Raw genomic sequence first — 18,285 nt, forward strand, 5'->3', positions numbered from 1 at the left:
CACAGCACATTTGAAGTTACAGCAGAACCATTCCTGCCCTGTATTCTGCATATCTGGAGTTTTTAGGGTAAAAAAGAAAAGGGACTACATTTGGATTATGCCTCACCTTCCTTACATTTAGCCATCTACCAGCCTGGAGCTGGTAGGGAGATACTAGCATTCACCATTTTCCATGGAATTAGCAGCTAATTGCAGACTGCAGGGTTACCAAAAGAATGTGAAGACATTAGTGTGTGAGGAGGGGACAGCTCAAACTAGACCTGGGAAAGGGCCAGACAGGTCTGACACTCACAGTTCCCTTTTGTGGCAAGTAACTGTAGTAGCACGGAGTGACCTGTGGCAAAAACTGCTACCTGGAGAATGGAATTAATCATAGAAAACTTTTGTTTTGTTTTGTTTTTATTAGTGTGACTGTAAGCAAAAAGAGGATATCTTCCTTGAAGAACAAGGTGTAAAACCTCAGTGTTTTTCCTGGTTCCTGCTTCATAACAAGGTTTAAGGCTTTTTCCAGAGGCTAGAAACATTCCAAAGGGAATGAGAGAGTTTGATTACTCCGATCTTTCCACCGGGTTCCTCTCCCCAAAGTCTTATGAAATTTCCCACAAGCCATCTTCCAGAAGGCCAGCTGTCAGCATTGGAAAGGGACCCAGAGAAGAGAGCAAAGTACAAGCCTGATCATAATTCAAAACAAAGTGGAGCAGAACAACCAGCGGCAACAAGTTACATCACCTCCACTGCAATACATTGGGCAGGCAGCCTAAAGTACTCAAGTCCTTTTAAAATTTTTTTAAGTGCATGCTTGTTTAGGAGGGTCAATTCAACATGTATAATAAATGGAATCCCAAAAGACAAGAGCAAATGGGGAAAAAAAAAAAAAAAAAGGAAGTGTAGTTTCTCTCTTGTGGCACCTCTCGACCCCTTTTAGTTTACTATGAGAGTCATTCTGAGAGTTGGCTTTAAATGATAAAATGGGGACATACTAAACAAAAAGACTCTCAGTTTCCTGAGCTCAGAGTAACAAGCCGAATGCAGCAACGGGCAGAGGGTTTGCATTTCTCTTTTAAATAATGAAATGAATCAAATGTGTCCAATAGGAATATGTACTTACATAACCCATATAAGCCAATCAACTTACCACAGAACGATGTGGTGGCCAACCTGCTTCTCTCCAGCGGAGGAGCCCACTTACTCCACATCCCATGGCAGGCTGGGTAGGTGACGCCCTGGCAGACATTTCACACATCATATAATTTGCTTTCACTACATTCCTAATACAAGCAGTTGCTGATACTGTCCAACCTGTCTAGCTGTTTGTCACCGTGGAATGATATAGGAAGGGTTAGGTAAGCCTGGAAGAGTTCTGTTGTTTGGATATGAAGATGTCAAACCAATTTGGATAATCACTTAAATGGTAATGTGTTCTGGGGTAAAAATGCTGTTTGGTACATGCAGTGGATGACAAAAGTAAACTAAAAGAGATTGAACTGTATCACCAAAACCTAAACTTTTTCTTTCTTTTTAAGTACACTTTAAAATATAAATTGTAATGACCAAAAAAATTGTCATCCTAAATACAACTAACAAGTAAAAATGTAAATTGATCAGAAAACTTCACCAAAGGATCTTATGACTTTTTAGAAGCAAATCTCCAAAAACAGATGATATATGAAAGGACCAAAATGGTGAGTGGTCCTACCTCCACCAGACCTTGCAGAATCCTTACAAACATCACACAGCCGTAATGAACCCTTGCTGCAGAAGGGATGAACATGTTCAGTGTAGATGTTAGAAAGATAGCTGCTCCAAATACCCTATGGAGAAAAGGTAACATGAAAGGGAATATAGTTATTGTCTACTTTGCAGAATTGATGCTGTTCTTGGGTACAGTTGCAGAGACAATCTCACTTACCATGATCTCACCAACTCAAATACTTGTAAAGTTCCTTTATTGGCAGAAGGGGATAAATCCCCATATGGTCAATACATTTTCTTCTCTGAATGGAACAGAGGTTTTTACATACTTAAAGCTGCTGGATTTTCCTTTGTATCAGAGGAAGAGATATGGGTGTTGGTACTGAAGGCTAAGCTGTTTATATAAGTCCTGAACTGAGAAGCGTTCCTATCCTGGGAAGCACTTAAATTCTGTTATATCAATAGGGTTTAACTTAAATTGGGTAAAGTCTGGTTTAAGTGCCTCTCTGAACATGGTCGAGTGCTGGTTAGTTCCAATTGATGCTATACCAGGCCTGGTTAAGATCAACTCCTTTCCAACATCATTTCTCTAAATAACAGCTACAAGTGTCCTTTGTGACTATGACCTAGAAGGGGCATTTCTACCAGACAACTTCTGCGAAAAACATGATCTAATAATTTCGTTACCCTGCTTGGGAAGGGCACTTGCTGCAGCTGGTGGCAAGTCAGTCAGGGCTCTGAATGCACCTGGGGCCTTTGGGAAATCATTCGCAGCCTCCAAAATGTTACCACCCATTAAAGAAACAGTCAGCAGAAACCTCTTTGTAGTGGTAATGGATCCAAGCAGCATCCCTGAAAGTCCAGGCCACTCGGAGGCCCTGGGGTAGGACTCAAAGCTGCGTCTGCCTCACTCACCGCAGTCTGTGGGAGCTTTTCCCAGCATGGACACGGGCTTTCCTGTGTTTAACCAAAGAGTGGTGCCCACTTACTGCTCTGTGTCAATAATAAACAGCAGTGACGCTAGACATGAAGGATAGCTGGGCTGCAGGGGCCGTCATTTCAGTATGGCATGGGCTGCAGGTTTGCCAGGCGTTGATGCTGCAGTGCAAGAGAAAAGCATCTCTGGGTGCCCAGCTCATGAAAGGACATCTGGGGAGCTCATTTAAAAACTGAGGCTGCTGCAGCATGAAAAACACTACTGGAAACCAAGAAAGAGACTGAGAACAACCAGCTGGAACAATAACTGAAATTACTACCATTCATAGCAATGAGCTGTACGTGGATTAGATTTCATATATCTTCACATCCATCTGACTGAAGCCTCTGGTTTCCTTTCTGTGCAACGAATGGGGTTCAATAGCTGCATCACACACTGTCTGGATATCAAGAGTTCATTACTCCAGCATCTGTGGAAGCTGATGTACATGAGGATCCCCTCTAAGATCCTGTTACAGCACTGAAAAATATCAGAACCGGCAGCAGAAGTTCTCAAAAACGGCCAAGCATCATTTGAATTGAATGGATTACCATTAATCCTCAGTAGTTTACCGTCTTCTTTGTGTTGCCTGCAATTCAAAGCAACAGTGTCTGGCTCCCTGGGGACTGCCTTTGTGTGAGAGGTCTTTCATCCTGCAGATAGAAAGTTGCAGCAGTTGGTGGCCCTGGGGACCCCAGCGCTTAGGATATGGGAGGTCAGCCCAAAGCTGCCCTCTCTTGCTCCAGGACTCAAGGTGGCACCCTGAGAATAAAGCAGCCTCTTTTGTTCAAGGCCCTCAGCTCCCAGCTACACTGATGTTAGCTAGCGGCATGCTGCTGTTTGTGGACCATAATTTATGTTCCTTTTTCAAACTACTCAAATTCATTTAACATTAACATTGTTAAATTGACATTTAGCAAGCTTTGGGTTGTCTTGTTATGCGTGTGGCATTTCAGAAAGACATGTTAAGCTTCCTTCTGATAAATGAATGGCATTGGGCAGATATTTGATCAGAAATCATATGATCTGGACAACAGCAGTATTTCGCTCCCTTTTTATTTTTCTGCCAAAGACATACACTGATCTTATGCATAGCTGGTCATCATGCTCCACTTCAAAATATTTATAAACTTTTAAAACCTTTTGTTGCCATTCTTTTCTCCTTTTCTTTTTTTTTTTTTTAAGTAAGGATTTCAATTGTTTACGTTTCACTCTCTTTTTGAAAACTTATTCACAGGAAATATATGTCACTTCTTTTTTTGAATCTGGTCTTACTATTCACAGTAGGATTAATGGTAGTATTACAGCACGAAGAATCTACAGTCAGAGATGAACACTGTTTCCTTTAAATTCTCTGCATCTATTGACAAAAACAACAGTCCATGCCTAGACAGCTTATAATCTGAATGACAAGAAAGCTCTCAACAGATGAACACATAAGCAAAGAGGGTGGGTAGGCTGGTGGCGAGATGTGACAAAGGAAAGGATTTATATAGAAAGCAGTCTGAAAACCTGAGCTAGAATACAAAGCCTATGACCATACCTTGTCATTTAAGAGACTCTTTGAAAGCCAAGTGAACATTTAACTGAGAAATAAGTATTAGCTCTCTATTATGATCAGTGAAGGAAAGAGTTTTGCACCTTGCTTCCTTGCCACTAGTAGAAATATCAGGTCTGTTATCATAACGCCATTGACAGTCTCAGGGAACTACCATAAATTATGTAAATGAATAGGCATGCGAAAGAATAAGCTGTAAGAAAGAGAACATGTTGAATTATCCAAACAGCTAGCTCTGAAGGCTGAGTTTCCAATCTCTGCTCCTTCGTTTAGCGCCAACTCTTAATATGCCAAGGTTGTAAATGCATCATTTATACGGAGTCGGAACCAGGCACTCTTCTGCTGCCGTTTAAGAGGTTGAGTAGTGTTTCCACAAAGAGGTAGCATCTTTCCAGCAGTTCACTGCCACTTATCCCAAAGAAGCGGGTCCCTGCCATGACTAAAAATATCCCATTTCTTTTCAATTCATTCGCATATTCTGCTCTCCTCACCATCATGATCCCTGGCCAGCTGCCACTTTGGGATCAAAACAGACTTCTTCAGCAACGGACTCCTCTGCCCAGCAGGGTGCTCTTACTGAAAACCGAAATCAGATTGTGCCTTATGTTTCACGTATTCTCGTCACCGCCAAACAATGATGAAATTACATTTAGATGCATGTTTGAGGATAAGCAGCGACTTAAAGTGATAACGTCACTAAATGGTTCACGAATGCAGACCAAACAAATTTGGATGAATATATAAAGCAAATTACATGGTGTTAGATGGTTTTGGTGCAAAGTTCTTAGTATTTTCAGCTGTTCTGAGATCCATTTGAATCCCACATTATTACGGATAATTATTTGCATTAGAGAAGTGCCGGGGGTGGGGGCGTCCATGTATGTTCAAGGTTGCACAGTGCTGAGCAGGACTTAAACAGGTAACAAAAGAGCCTGTACCTAAATCTGTAATGTCAGTAATAGGCTGGAATAATACATCTCATTGCCGGAGTGCAGCTGGGACAAAAGAAAGCATTTGTCTTTCTACGGGTGGTGGGTTCACAGACTGGCCCCAGATCTCCTCGTTTCCTGCCCCATGTCTTTGCAAGTAGCCCCTCTGAAACAGAAACTCAGCACCCCTGGTGAATCTACCCAAGCTGTTGGGTAAACAAGGAATAAAGGAAAAAAATATGGAGTTAGCCAGACCTGTGAATCCTGTTAGTGCAAACAGAAATTCTCTTTGAGCTCAGCTTTTGGGCTATCATTGTTCCTCAGCAAATTCTACTCCTAAACCTGGTCACGATAGTCAAATCCATAATACGATGTTGTAGTATAGCATTAGATTGAGTCTGAAACTCTCATGGGGACAGAAATACAGCTTTCTGTGCATATGCACAACATGTACCTAAGGAAGTAGTCCACTGACAGAAAACATTGAGTTACAGTATAAACATGGTTGATTTTACTGTTTGCAAGAAAATTAAGGACACAAAAGCAAAACTAATACTATGCCGAATTATTTAGCCAACAGCGTGCACATCTGTGTTTTGGGGCCCTTCTGCTGCAAAAGCTGGTGGCAAGACTAGAAATGCTGGGAAAATGATTAAGCTTAGCTAATTTGTTTGGCTTATTAGGCAGATGGAAAAGTACTCAGCTTAGGCGCTTCTGTGTGGTAGAGAAATGAATAATTGAGGGTGTTAGTAGTGTTGAAGAAGCAGTGCAAACTGAACGCTGAGTAACTTTTGGTTACGGACAGAGGGGAGTTGGGACTGAACTTCTGGGCTATTCGCTGTCCTCGAGTCATTTCCATAAGGGCATATGGGTGGGAAGAACGCCCAGGCAGTCTTGTAGCACATATAGCTCTTTGCAGAATGCAGAGAACAACGTATTTTGGTTTGAGGCAAAACAATATATAACTGGTCTTAAAGACCTCTTCAAATTCCGAGAGCATTTGTAGATGTCACGTCTTGTTTGCAGAGAATGACGCGAGTACCAACCATCTTTTTTTTATCTGAAGATCCCAAATGCCCTTAACATGCGCATCTCATGAGCTCATTCACAACCAGCTGTCTTCAGACAATCTCCTTCTCTCTTGTGATCATGTTCCAAGTTCTGAAGACTTTTTGAAGTAAAGCCCAAAACCAAAGTTAGCTTTGGCAAAATTAGCTACTTTTTTTACTCTCATTTTCAAAAGCAGTTGGACTAAAAAAAAATATAAATCAGCCCGCAAACACAATGAGCATAGAAGAAACCTGTATAGATGCTCAGAGTTCACCAAACATAAATCATGAGGCTCTATTAGAAGTTTTAGGCAATCCTAATTATAGTCAGTACTGTATCAGCCACGGCAAAGATATCTGTGTGCATGAGGATGGATTTGTGTCTCCAGAACATAAATTGTTCTGTAACTCCTACCTGCCCAGCTTCAGTCCACAGGGAATTTTTAAAGGAGAAAGGTCAAATTTTGTTGGAAAATTCTTGTTTGGTGTTAAACTGAGCTAAAAAGCACTAAGGCAACTTCTGAAAGACAAATGCTACAATCATTGTCTGAAGCATTATGTGTGATTTTCCTAACACTCTCCAGAAAGCAGTATTGTTTAGAGAAGCAATGTGTAAATATTTGAGATGAACTAAAGAAATTGGGAGAGTCAGCAATAGACCCATAATGGAAATCTCGTCCCATTTTTGGTTATAGGCATGAATACTGCATGTTCGGTTTCAGATGTGTATTATTTCTGAAATACATTAATTCACTATTTTGATAATCACCATTTAAACAGTGTAAAACAGTCATCTTGCTGTAAAGCTTAATTCTTTTGATTATTGTTTTCTTACCTGTTAGCAGCCAACTTGTTTGAGATGAACCCTCCTGGAATTTGTGTGACAATGTAACCCCAGAAAAAAGAGCCGTGAATGAGTCCCACCGTCTCTGGATCCCAGTTGAATTGGGCTTTCTGTAAAGGAAACAGAAAAAAAAAGCTGTAAGATGAAGCATACTCATCGTAAGATAACCACTGTTTGGAAGTCACACAGAAGTCACCCCTTCCTCCAAATTGAGGCAGCCTCTTTGTACTGGCTGGTGTTGCTGACCTTGAAACCCCCCAGTTAAGGCAAAAGGATGTCCGATTCCCATGTGAGATTACTGCTTTTGCTCTTAGCTTTCAGTCGGGGGGATAGGAGTGGAGGGCAGCTAACACTGGACCTTCATCTTTGCCACTTGTCACTGCTCCCCCCTGGGCTGCTTAGTCCTGAAACCTTTGTTTTCAAGGCTGCTCAATGTTGTAAGAAGGACCTGATGCCTTCCAATGGACATATCCATTTCCCCAAGATTATCAAGGTTGCTTAGGTCCTTTGGGTTGATCAGCTTCCTGGTGGGGCTTATCCGTGGTTCTCCTTGTCAGGGACAAACTCTAACCATCTACCATCTGCATTAAGTGGCATGGGAGCAGAAAAGGGGAAGGGGGATGGTGTTGGGGAGGGGTAACATCTGAAGACAAGACAATCTGGAAATAAAACTAGGTAACACTAGATATCTGACTAGTTTGTCTTTTATTAAAAGTGATGCCAGTTGTAGGGATGGATTTGGATGCAGGCGGCCACCCACAGGTCACAGATGGTTCCTAGCCAAAAAATGTCTGCAGCCAAGAGAAATAGCCTACACTCCATCCTTGGATACCAAGCAGTTTCAGTTTTCCCAAGGCTCTTCCTGAATAAGGTCATTCCTGTTCCCTGATGACCCTGTTTGACATACTTTATTCAAAGGAGGCATAGACAAAGCCCAGGGCAAAACATAGAGGAAGTGAAGAAAAGGAAGGTGGATCCAAGGTGCCCCTCCTGCCCGCCATTCTGGGAGGTCGGACAGGGCCTGGCTCAGTATGAGTACACTAACGTAAGGTCAGTGCCAACTTTTCCTCCTTGAACCCTCAGTTCAAAAGAGCTGTTTTGGAGCAAAGAGAAACCATGATGTTTTTCTTCATAATCATTTATATGCTAATCACACTGCAGGGAAGGGTGGCTAAGCATCATGTGAGGAAGTAGCACAGACGTCTCTTAGATTCTGAATTAAAATTGTCACTAGAACACTACAGAAGAACGAAAACTAGAACGAAAAACTTTAACATCTCTTTTTTTCTGTATTACTTTCTGTGTGTAAAAAGAAGAACCAGTTTTCCCCGGTAGATTGATTTTTTTCCCAAACAAGCAAACTGAAAAACAGCTCATCATTTGACCTGCAGGGAGAAAGGTGGCATTAATTAGCCAGGCATGTTTTACAGAGGGCTAAAGGAGTTCCCTCCCCATCAATATGCATTCTGACAAGAGACCCACTTTCCTGAGTGAGTTACATTTCTGTAACTTAATACCTAATTTTCCAAAAATTATTTCCAGTGTAGTTCCTAGTGGAACTAGGTGGTGTTAATTTCTGAAGGCAGAAACACCATGAAACGTGGAAAAACTTCCTGTATCAGGAGGTGCTCATGCTCAAACAGAATAATTTGAGATTTGTGAGATGAGTTTGTCCAAATTTCCTCAAACTACCTCTTCTGAGCTTCCCAGCCTATGCGGGCCTTTCTCGTGCTCCAGGGTGAAGTATAGAACCAGAAAGTCACAGTGGGACCCAGGGGAGCAGGAATTAGACTGAATAAATACAAATTCAGCAGCAAGTTTAAGCAGCAGAAGCTGGTCAGAGGAGATTGCAGATGAGGAAGAACTAGAAAACTCTTCATTCACTTTGGTAAATCTTTCTAGGGTTTATTGAGTCTGTTTAGAAACACTCTTTTAACTTTTGAAATTTACTATAGACACGTTCTGCAATTTTCTTGCACCAAACATTAAAATATTTGTGAGACAAGATGATGAATAATTGCACAGCTTTTCATTCACCTCTAGCAACACGACAGAAGGTATCTGCCTCTCTGGAAGATGTGTTTTGTTTTAGGGATTGTGCTGACAAACAAAGGGAATCCATGGGCTGGCGGAAGCCTCTGTGCCCTGGGAGGGTCTGATGATGCTTTGTCCTTCTGCAGTGGCTTTCCTCCTAGACCTCAGCCCATTGGGAATCCTCAGGTAAGAGTCAATATTCCTGTGAATAATTTGTTATGACAGCATCCAAAAATAAATCAACAAGTAGAGCAATTGTAAATGAGGTTCAAGTTCATAAAGTCAGTAAGGGGACTTATGATATTGCTGCCATGTACGAAGGCAGGACTGGGGAAATTAAGATATGCATTGAACCTGCAGTTCCTTGGGTGCATCGTTAAAGGTTTGTAGGCATCTGCGGAGAAATACATGCCATATATTGCAAATTTGATAATAGCTTGGCACCTAGATCCGAATACCTCTAGACAACAACCCACACTGTCAATAACCTGTAAAAACCTCTTGCCTTGTTGCCAGTGACTACTTTAAGGTCTTGTAAGTCACCTACTGGTCTGAATAGAGTGAGTGCAGTGCTACGTACAGCAATTAATCATTGCTTCTCTAGTAACATCAGAGTGTGCTTTCTTGAGAGATAGTAAATAGTAAAAGCTTCTGCCACTACAACAAAATCTGTCTATGACTGAAAGATCAGGGACCTGAGAGACATGCAAGCCAACTCAGTTCTCATTTCTGCTGCTTACACCCTCTATGATATTGCAAACCCTCAGGTCTTACAGATTTTTAATTGGACTTAGAGACCTAAATAGGAATTAAGCACCTACACATCTATGTGAATCCACATTCACACATCTCTGTTTTTGATCTATGTATACACAGTACTTTGATATCTGGGACTTTGATGATTTTGCAATGGGGTCTGCTCAGAGCAGCGAAAGGAAGACGTTTTCTCACCTGCAACTCTGGTTTCCCATTAACATAGACAGTGTTATTGTTCACCATTTCCACAATGGCAACACCCAGGTTGCACCTGATTCCGAAGGAGATGCAAAAGCCCAGGCCGCTCATGATGGCAATGATGTAGCGCTTGGGCAGCCCGCAGCAGTGGCAGTCGCAGGGTGCCGGCTTGCGGGTGCTTGCCTGCACTGGCCGCCCCTCTTCTGTCAGCTCAATGTGATCCTCCTCTACGTTGGTGCCATCAATTTTCCTAAACGGGTGAAGAAAGAGAAAATGAAAATGCCTTAAAATTACGCGCTCCAGTCAGCTGCTAAATCATCTCCTTGCGAGGCGTTTGTCTCTTTGGTGGTGTGATGAGTCAATGCTGGGCAGGCTGTGAAAGGTCAGCATAGACTACATGTTTTCATGAACGAACTCTGAAGTTTGTAAATCCAAGCCACCTAGCCAGACAGCTAGCTGGAAGAATGCTCACAGGCTATTCATGAGCATATTCATGGGTGCTATATTGAGCTCTGTTGTGATAAATTCTGCTGGTTGTTAGGAAAATATACATATGAAGAAATTAATCATGATTTCTAATTAGATCCACTAAGCAGAGCTGGCAGCAGGTTTCAAGAAAAGGGCAAATACAGCACAGAGCATGGTTTTGCTGAGCCCAAAATTCCCTGTGAATTTGTTTTCACCTGTGAGACAGAAATCAGGGCTATAGTGAAGAGGAGAAAAGGCTCTGGCATCAGAGCCCCTGTTTAAGATGTAAAAGGGCCAGGCCCAGACTTTCTCTGCCTGGAGAGATTTGAAGCCACATGTCCCCCCTTCTCTGAAACATTCTCTCACTACAAGTTCTTAGGTCGTCGCAAGGTGAACCCCTGCAACTCCTGTTGTTGAACGTGTTGCCCTTTGTGTAAAATGCTTAATATTAAATGAGATCTGAAGGAAGACGGCGACTTCCTGGGCCGTTGATTCACCACTCCTCTGCAGCGGAGGCTGAAAGGGCTTTGCCTGGCATCAAATTTGGTGCGGCAACTGCAGGGCAGTTGGGAGGGGAGGTGGCAGGGGTGTGAGCTCTCCCGTTTACTCGGGATAGGAGCAGATGGTACCCAGCCATTTCAGCCTGCGAGAGGTTGCCCACCGGCTACGAGCTAACATGGGAGTGCAGCTCTTCCGGCTTTGTGTATCCAGCCCTTCGTTTTCCTACAAGCACCCCAGCTGAGAGATTCATATTGAACAAAATAGCACTTCCATGTAATCTGGAATTGCACAATAGTGCAATTAAAAATTAATATGCTCTCCCAATCTGATTGGAGCTATTAACACCCCGTGCTGCAGGACCAAGGAATATCTCTGGTAGAAAAGGTGAGGAGAGAAAGAACCAAACCCCTGGACTGGAGCTAACTGCTTCCTTCCCTTACAGTAACTTCCCATGCATTTGTTTTAAATGCAGAATATGGGTTTTCTGACATGCTGAAACACTTAAGCACGTGGCCAGCTGTGAATACATGACTGTCCCACTGAACACTACCCATGAGCTTAAGGTTACGGGTTTATTAAAGGGAGGCCTCGATCAGCAGCTGCATTAGGAAGCCTTTCAGTTTTGGCATGGCTGTGAAGCAGTGAGCTCAGGATCCAGCCCCTTTTGTGTCTGCCATGGAGTTACTCTCAGTACTGTGAAAATACGAAGAGTTACTTAATCTAAAGGAAGCCCAGCTTGCTGTGTAAGGTGATGAAATGATTTCATTCACTCTTCTGATAAGGAGTAACTTATTTCCTTCTTTCACACATATACACAATACTTCTTTCGCAAATACACCCAGTACTGAGTGTATTTGAAATCTAATGCACTTCAGTTTTCCATATAAAAGTTGGCTATAAAGCAATGTTGACAGAGCATACATGGATGTGCCACACCTGGCTGATCTACACAGTTGTGTCTTTCGGGAGAACAGTGTTGGTTTAATCACAGCCTTCTCCAGTTGCTGTAAGTCTAATGTACTACCCACAATCTAATGGATAGTACTCTATAGTAAAGGGTTTGCAAATATAGGTGGTAAGTATGGCTTCCTGGGGTGCTTCCTGTGGACTTAAATATATCTTTCCAATATGAATTTTCACTTAAAAATCTCAGCATTTCTAGGCTTTAGAGCTACAGGCTAACTGGTGCATCATTTACTATATTATTCCTTTTTACATCAAATCATTATTACTTCAGCTCTAGCCTTCGCAAAAATTTCCGTCAGCTCACATTTCCAAGAAACACTGGAATCAGAGTGTTTGGGACTAGAAGGGAACTCCCAGGATTATTTGATTTAATCCCTTGCTCAAAGCAGTGCTAACTGCAAAGTTAGATCATTAGCTCATTGTCAGGCTAGAGGGAAGACTTTGCCTTAACGCAAGGTAACACAGGAAATGTGATATTACTGTGGCGTTATTGAAGGTGATTGAGATCTTATGATTCACTGGCAGGGAAAGAGCATTTGTTAGTGAAATGAGAGTACAGAGACTAATGCAGTCAGGCACTTTAAAAAGAAGACACCATATATTCCATGCTCTGCGTGCTAATATAGGTAGGTGTAAACTGCATAAAATATCAAAAATAAAGACCTCAGGAAGTGAAAAGAAAATGTAATAATTAGTTTTTTAGAACTGTTGTCATCTCAAAAGAGTTATTAACAAATGAAAAGAAGTAGTTTGTCTTTCTCTAACATAATCTAAGATACTGATTGAATTAAATCAAAGCACAATTTCTAAAATTTTTATACCTTTACCAGACTCTCTATTTATAAGAGAGACTTTAGACTTTAATTAGTGCATTATTTTGAGCAGATGGCAAAGATTAGGCACGTCATGCAAAGCCAAAACATCTGTTCCAATCCGGACACTTTCAGCTGGCTGTCAATTCAGATAGGCATGAAAACATCCTTCGGCTCCAAATTCACTGTTAAAAGTGGTGAGCCGGGACTAGCACTATGGGCCAACAATGCCTCTGCAAAGCAATTAATTGTTTTGCTATTGTATTCAATTACTCATTAATAAAAACAAGTTGAGGACTGATCCATGGCCCCAAATCTACACAGTATATTTCATACCCTTAAAGCTTAATGTTAACCCCTCTATAGCAGATTTGTCTTGGAGAAACTCTTTCGCAATAGCACTCCAAACGGAGCCAGGATGAAGCATTAACAGCGCAGACATTCACGGAGCCAGTGTCTGACCTAGCTTTTGGGCTTTATTTTATTGAACAGGTATATAATGAAGGTATGGCAACTCCATGAAAAGATGAGAAATATGTCTTCCAATTGATCCATCTATTTTGGTAGTGCCACTGAAAATTTTCACTTCTTGTACACCAATGATTTAGAAGAAAACCGCTTCAGAGCCAGGGCTCTTCTCTAATTATCTGACTAACGCAGGAGAGCATTTACCTACACGGAAAATGTTCAGTCCTTACATCAGTCTGTTTCCTTTTTTCAGCAAACATACCACATTTGGCAAGTAAGAAGAGCTAAGCTATTTGAAGAGATCTGCGTCCATGATCTGTGCCCAAATGTCATAATAACTGTATGCAAATTTTCTCTTCTTTATTGAATGACATTGCTCTGGCATACACAGAATTTTGGAAGAACGAAAGAAATTTCAAAAATTCCTATCAGTAATAAATAAAATCCCTAAAACATATACACGTTCAGCAATCTGTATTTATGGGATTCTAGCATAGGAATTAGTTATTTCTTTAAATGACAAAGTGCGTGGACTAAAATCATACCATTTCATTTAATTTGATGAGAAACACATAGATTTTACAATAATGGGCAAATGTTAATACCTGCCATGTGTTAGAACACATTCCAGAATGACTTTTAAGGGATAACACAGTCTTTCACGGGCAGCTGCAGCACAACCATACACAATGTTCAAACCTCACGCCTAGAAATCCAGCATCAGTCATCACATGGAGCAATTACTGCTGATCCTGGCGTAACTTCAGAAACCTACTCACTAACTATTGAAAAATAGCATTTATCCAAAAGCAGATACAATATTCTGAGATCTCATTTACTCTCTAGGGATTTGCCCAGGTGATAATTTTCCATACCAAACCCTGCAATTGACACATTGGTAGAAAATCCCAGTACAGACGGGCAAACCCTTTTAAGTTGCTCCGTGCGTGGGACCTCTCTGGCTGGTTCCTGTGTGGCATTTGCATGAAACTCATGGCATGTCTCCAACATACGCGCCGTGGGACTGCATCCCACAGGTGCTGAGCTCCCAGGCTGCAGGGCAGCCTCGCAGTTTCTCCTCAGCGTCGCCTCAATCTGCTGGAGGGATGCCCCTCAGGTGGCTGTAGCCCAGCCCTGCACATGTGTATCATGCCCTTGCACTAGCACCGCTGAGCAAGGGACCTCGCACGACTCACAAACCAGTCTAGTCTCGGCACCCCGCAGTGTGATCACAGTGCTCACGGGCTGCGGTGCACTAAACTCTCTGTACTTGTGTGCACAGGGAAAATTTAAGAGGACTAAGGCCACGATCCAGCACAGGCGGAAGAGCCCTGCCCAATGCAAGGATACATCGCCCAGCTTCACGTTGCAGTTTTTAGTGGTTTAGGCTGTATAATTCACCAAGGGACATCTGCAGCAGCCAGGGCTACACCTATGGGAGCCCAGACCTACATACAGCAGCTGGGTGACGTGGCCCGTATGACTTTTCACATTAACCGTGACATTATTGAGTTGTATACCCACTTAGTCACTTCCCACTTCACCAGTAAGCCCACCGTTGCCATTAGCTGGTCCAAGACTCCTGAAATCCTCAGAGTAGGCGGAGCCTGAGATTTTACTTTAGTTCATTAATTTTTCTTTCACTACACTAAGTTCACAGAAGGCCCAAAGTGTTTGTGCACACCAAGAAGCTCTGCAGGAAAAGATTTCTTTTCTGGGAAACTTAAAAGGCTTGAGGAGCTCCAGCTCTGATATTCATTCACCCAAACCTTGAATTCTCTAATATTTTTTTTGCTGCCCTGCCGTATTTAACTAATCAAGAACAAACCAAATTTTGTGTAGAAAATTATTTTGTACAAAATATCTAAAACATTTTCTAAAACACCTTCCAAGATCTCACAAATGAAACTGTTGGCAACAGCCTAGAGAGAGGACACCTCTCGAGTCTCACTGGTTCAGTCCCCCTTGCCTCCCTTCCAGGATCCAGCTACCCTAAAGTAACCTCCCATGAGCAGACTCTTGTTTTGCAGCACCCACAAAATAATTTGAGGTTGCTACACAGCTGTGAGGAGGCAGTAAGTCGCTTTATGCTGCTCGTGCTTTAGCACTTGAACTTGTTTGTGGATAATTGCTATGGGGCAGCCGGTATCCGGCAGCTGGTCTTGCCGGACACTGGCTTCTGGGTCTGCTCTGTTGTTTGCAAGACAGTGAAATGTGGTAGGAAGGCATAGACTCGTCATATTTACCAAAGCTAAAAAGTATTTTTCTGCACACTTTGCTAGTTTTGATCCCACGTCGATGCGCAGCAGCCAGTGAAATCACACTTGGAGACCTAATCTAGAATGCGCATTAATATAATTAATCAGCTCTCAAATGCTAGAAGATAAACCAAATTCTTTGCTGATTTACACCATATTAAAACCAGTTGGATTGGATGAAGAGCAAAGTCGAGGTTGCAGCTGGTACATATACGATACGTATGTTCCATCATGTAAAAGTAGAAGTGTATGCTTTCTCTCGTAGGCTGAGCTGTAGAGAATGAAGTTCAAGTTAAAAACATGCATGTTTCATTCCCTACAGAAACCTTCAAATATGACTGCATATTTCCTAAGAGACTGCTCAACTTGCAGCAGTTCTTACTTAGATCTGATTGCAGACAGAGTAAAAAAGCTTTTATTGTTTGGATTATTTCCTCCACTGGCTAATGCATCTAAAAGGCACTGGTACGCATAGGTTTAAAACAGAAAATAATTAAGTCCAGCAAACTTTCTTGTGTCTCAACTCAGATTTGATTTGGTTTGATTCAGTAGCAATGTTGCTGAAGTTGGATGCCGGTACTGGATACACAGTACCAACTGTGTAAGAGCCAGCATGACATCCTTGGTAACTGGCTATGAGGAGAGGAATCTGGATAATTTAAGGTTTGCATACTGTTTCCACATAGCAAACCCAGTGTACTGCCACATCATACACTCATTAAATACAAACCCCACGTGTATTTGGTCAAATTGGCCAGCAGAGCCCACAACAAAGAGAATTTATGATTTGAATAAATGACTTCATGTTTTAAAAGAAAAACTGAATCCCTGGAATTACTGTAGAGTATCCTAATAGTAAAAAAAGCAAAATGTCAGACTTCATCCATAACACTGTAAATGAAGAAAAGTTAGGTTGAAACTGTGGGGAACACAGGTAATCCATTCACATGGTATAGAAATTGTGTAACGGCAATCTACCAGTGTATACCAGTAACTTCTTTAAAAGTATATGTGCTTATTTTCTTGCATATACATGCTGTAGTATGATACAAATAAAATATTATACATTTTCTTGTGATCAAAGGCATGTTCAGATGTGCCAAGAACTGTATCTCGACTCGAAATAGCATTCCCAAAAAAAGGTAATGGGACGGATAAAAAGCAAATACAATTCAATCACTAAAAATACACTCAATTAAAATGTTGTCCTGATCCGTACAAAGATTTGAAACACTTAATATCAAGCACGCAAGAAATGCCACTGGACCCTCTGGCTCTCATCTAATGATTACACAAATAAGTGTTGTCAGTGGCCATTACTAATAGAAATAATCTTCCATTTAAATAAGAAATCTCTTTCACTTTATGAAACTGGCCATTTGTTGCATCATATTTTCATTTATCAAAAAATGAAAATCTTTCAGTTTGTTTCTTCATGAACTGTCAGATTAAGATAAAAATCCATAATATTTTCTCTTTTTGCTGGCAAACAGCTGCTTTTCCTGTTTATTTTTCTAATTTGTTAGTCTCAGTAAACACACACATACACATCTCTACTTAGTGCATTTTCTCTTACTGATTTGGAACAAGATTTTCATAAAAGCCTCTGTAATTTAGGAACATTAAATCTAATTTCAAGAGTGGCATCATTTGGGAGCGTTAATTCCCATTAAATCATCAGGTTTTCTCATGCAAGCTAAACCACAGAATTATTCACATTTAATTATTTAAAAGTTTTTTAATTAAAACACTTTTTCATGCTCTTTGTAATATTAGAACACTCCTTTATAACTTATTTTCACACATTTTCTGTTTAATATAAATATTCTACCATCTATAGTCATACACTGTTGTAACAGTGCTCCTTTTACATCTTCTCTCTTGCAGCAAGGCATCTCTCACTGTTTGAACTCAGAGATTAATTTTGCAGCTCTAAATTCTGTTTTATGTTTCTACATTTTTCTCTCCTTCATTTCTCCTTAATAAATTGAACCAATGGACCTGTCTGGGAATTTTCTGTAGGACTTTACCTTCTCAGATTCCCCAGCGAGTCACTAAGGGTGTTCTTCACCTCTTCCTTTCCTGAGTTAAAAAATCTTTCCTTCAGGGAACCAAACACTTTGAAAGGCATTTTGTCTTTCTTCTTCAGTAAATCGCTTACGTTAATGAGCATCCACTTCTGCTGTCATATTTCCCAATGCCAGACTCGGGAGCCTCCGCCGGTCCTCTCAGTGACCTCTGCAATAGCAACCAGTTGCTCAAGAAAGGAGCATGGAAGGAAAAAAAAAAAAACAAAAGCAAAAATAATAATAAGGTGTAAAAAAAAAATCAAACCAAATCTTCCAAAGCCAGAAAGTCAGTTGGGAAAAAGCTCTGGAGTGAAACCCCGTCGGAAGCACTCAGGGACTCGGCGGTGCACTTGCAGCAGCTCTGCCGCGCATCCGTGCGGGGCCGGGTACCTGTGCGGGGGCAGCGAGTCCGCAGGCTGCGGCCGGGCAGCTGGAGATGCTGCCGAGGGCCGGAGTCCCTGGCTGGGCAGGACACGGCTGCCGCTGGCTCCACGGGCGAACCTCAGTCAGTCTGGCTGGCTGGGGCTCATCCTCAGTGCCTGCCTCCCTCCTTCCTTCCCTCCCCTGCCGCTTTCACGCCGAGATCCTGTGCAAGGTGGTGCTATAGTAACGGACACAATACCTGTCCTCAAGCCACTACGGTTCGTTAATAAGACCTCATCTATGGCCAGGGCAAGAAGTTTATTAAACATTTACGAGGCCTTTCT

General features: G+C 41.8%; 1 protein-coding gene across 1 annotated transcript in view; it reads right to left on the minus strand.

Moving 5' to 3' along the window:
- SLC17A8 (solute carrier family 17 member 8) overlaps positions 1-17,682 on the minus strand; it is a 29,279-nt gene extending 11,597 nt beyond the window's left edge. Inside the window, exons 1-5 of the mRNA XM_054216587.1 lie at positions 17,540-17,682; positions 10,034-10,286; positions 7,040-7,158; positions 1,697-1,811; positions 1,136-1,223 (exon numbers count right to left, since the gene is read on the minus strand). Of these exons, the coding sequence (XP_054072562.1) occupies positions 1,136-1,223; positions 1,697-1,811; positions 7,040-7,158; positions 10,034-10,286; positions 17,540-17,682 (718 nt within the window). The remainder of the gene's footprint in view (positions 1-1,135; positions 1,224-1,696; positions 1,812-7,039; positions 7,159-10,033; positions 10,287-17,539) is intronic.
- Positions 17,683-18,285: the final 603 nt, after the last annotated feature.

Source organism: Rissa tridactyla, chromosome 1 (assembly GCF_028500815.1).
Source record: "Rissa tridactyla isolate bRisTri1 chromosome 1, bRisTri1.patW.cur.20221130, whole genome shotgun sequence".
Lineage (NCBI taxonomy): Eukaryota > Metazoa > Chordata > Aves > Charadriiformes > Laridae > Rissa > Rissa tridactyla.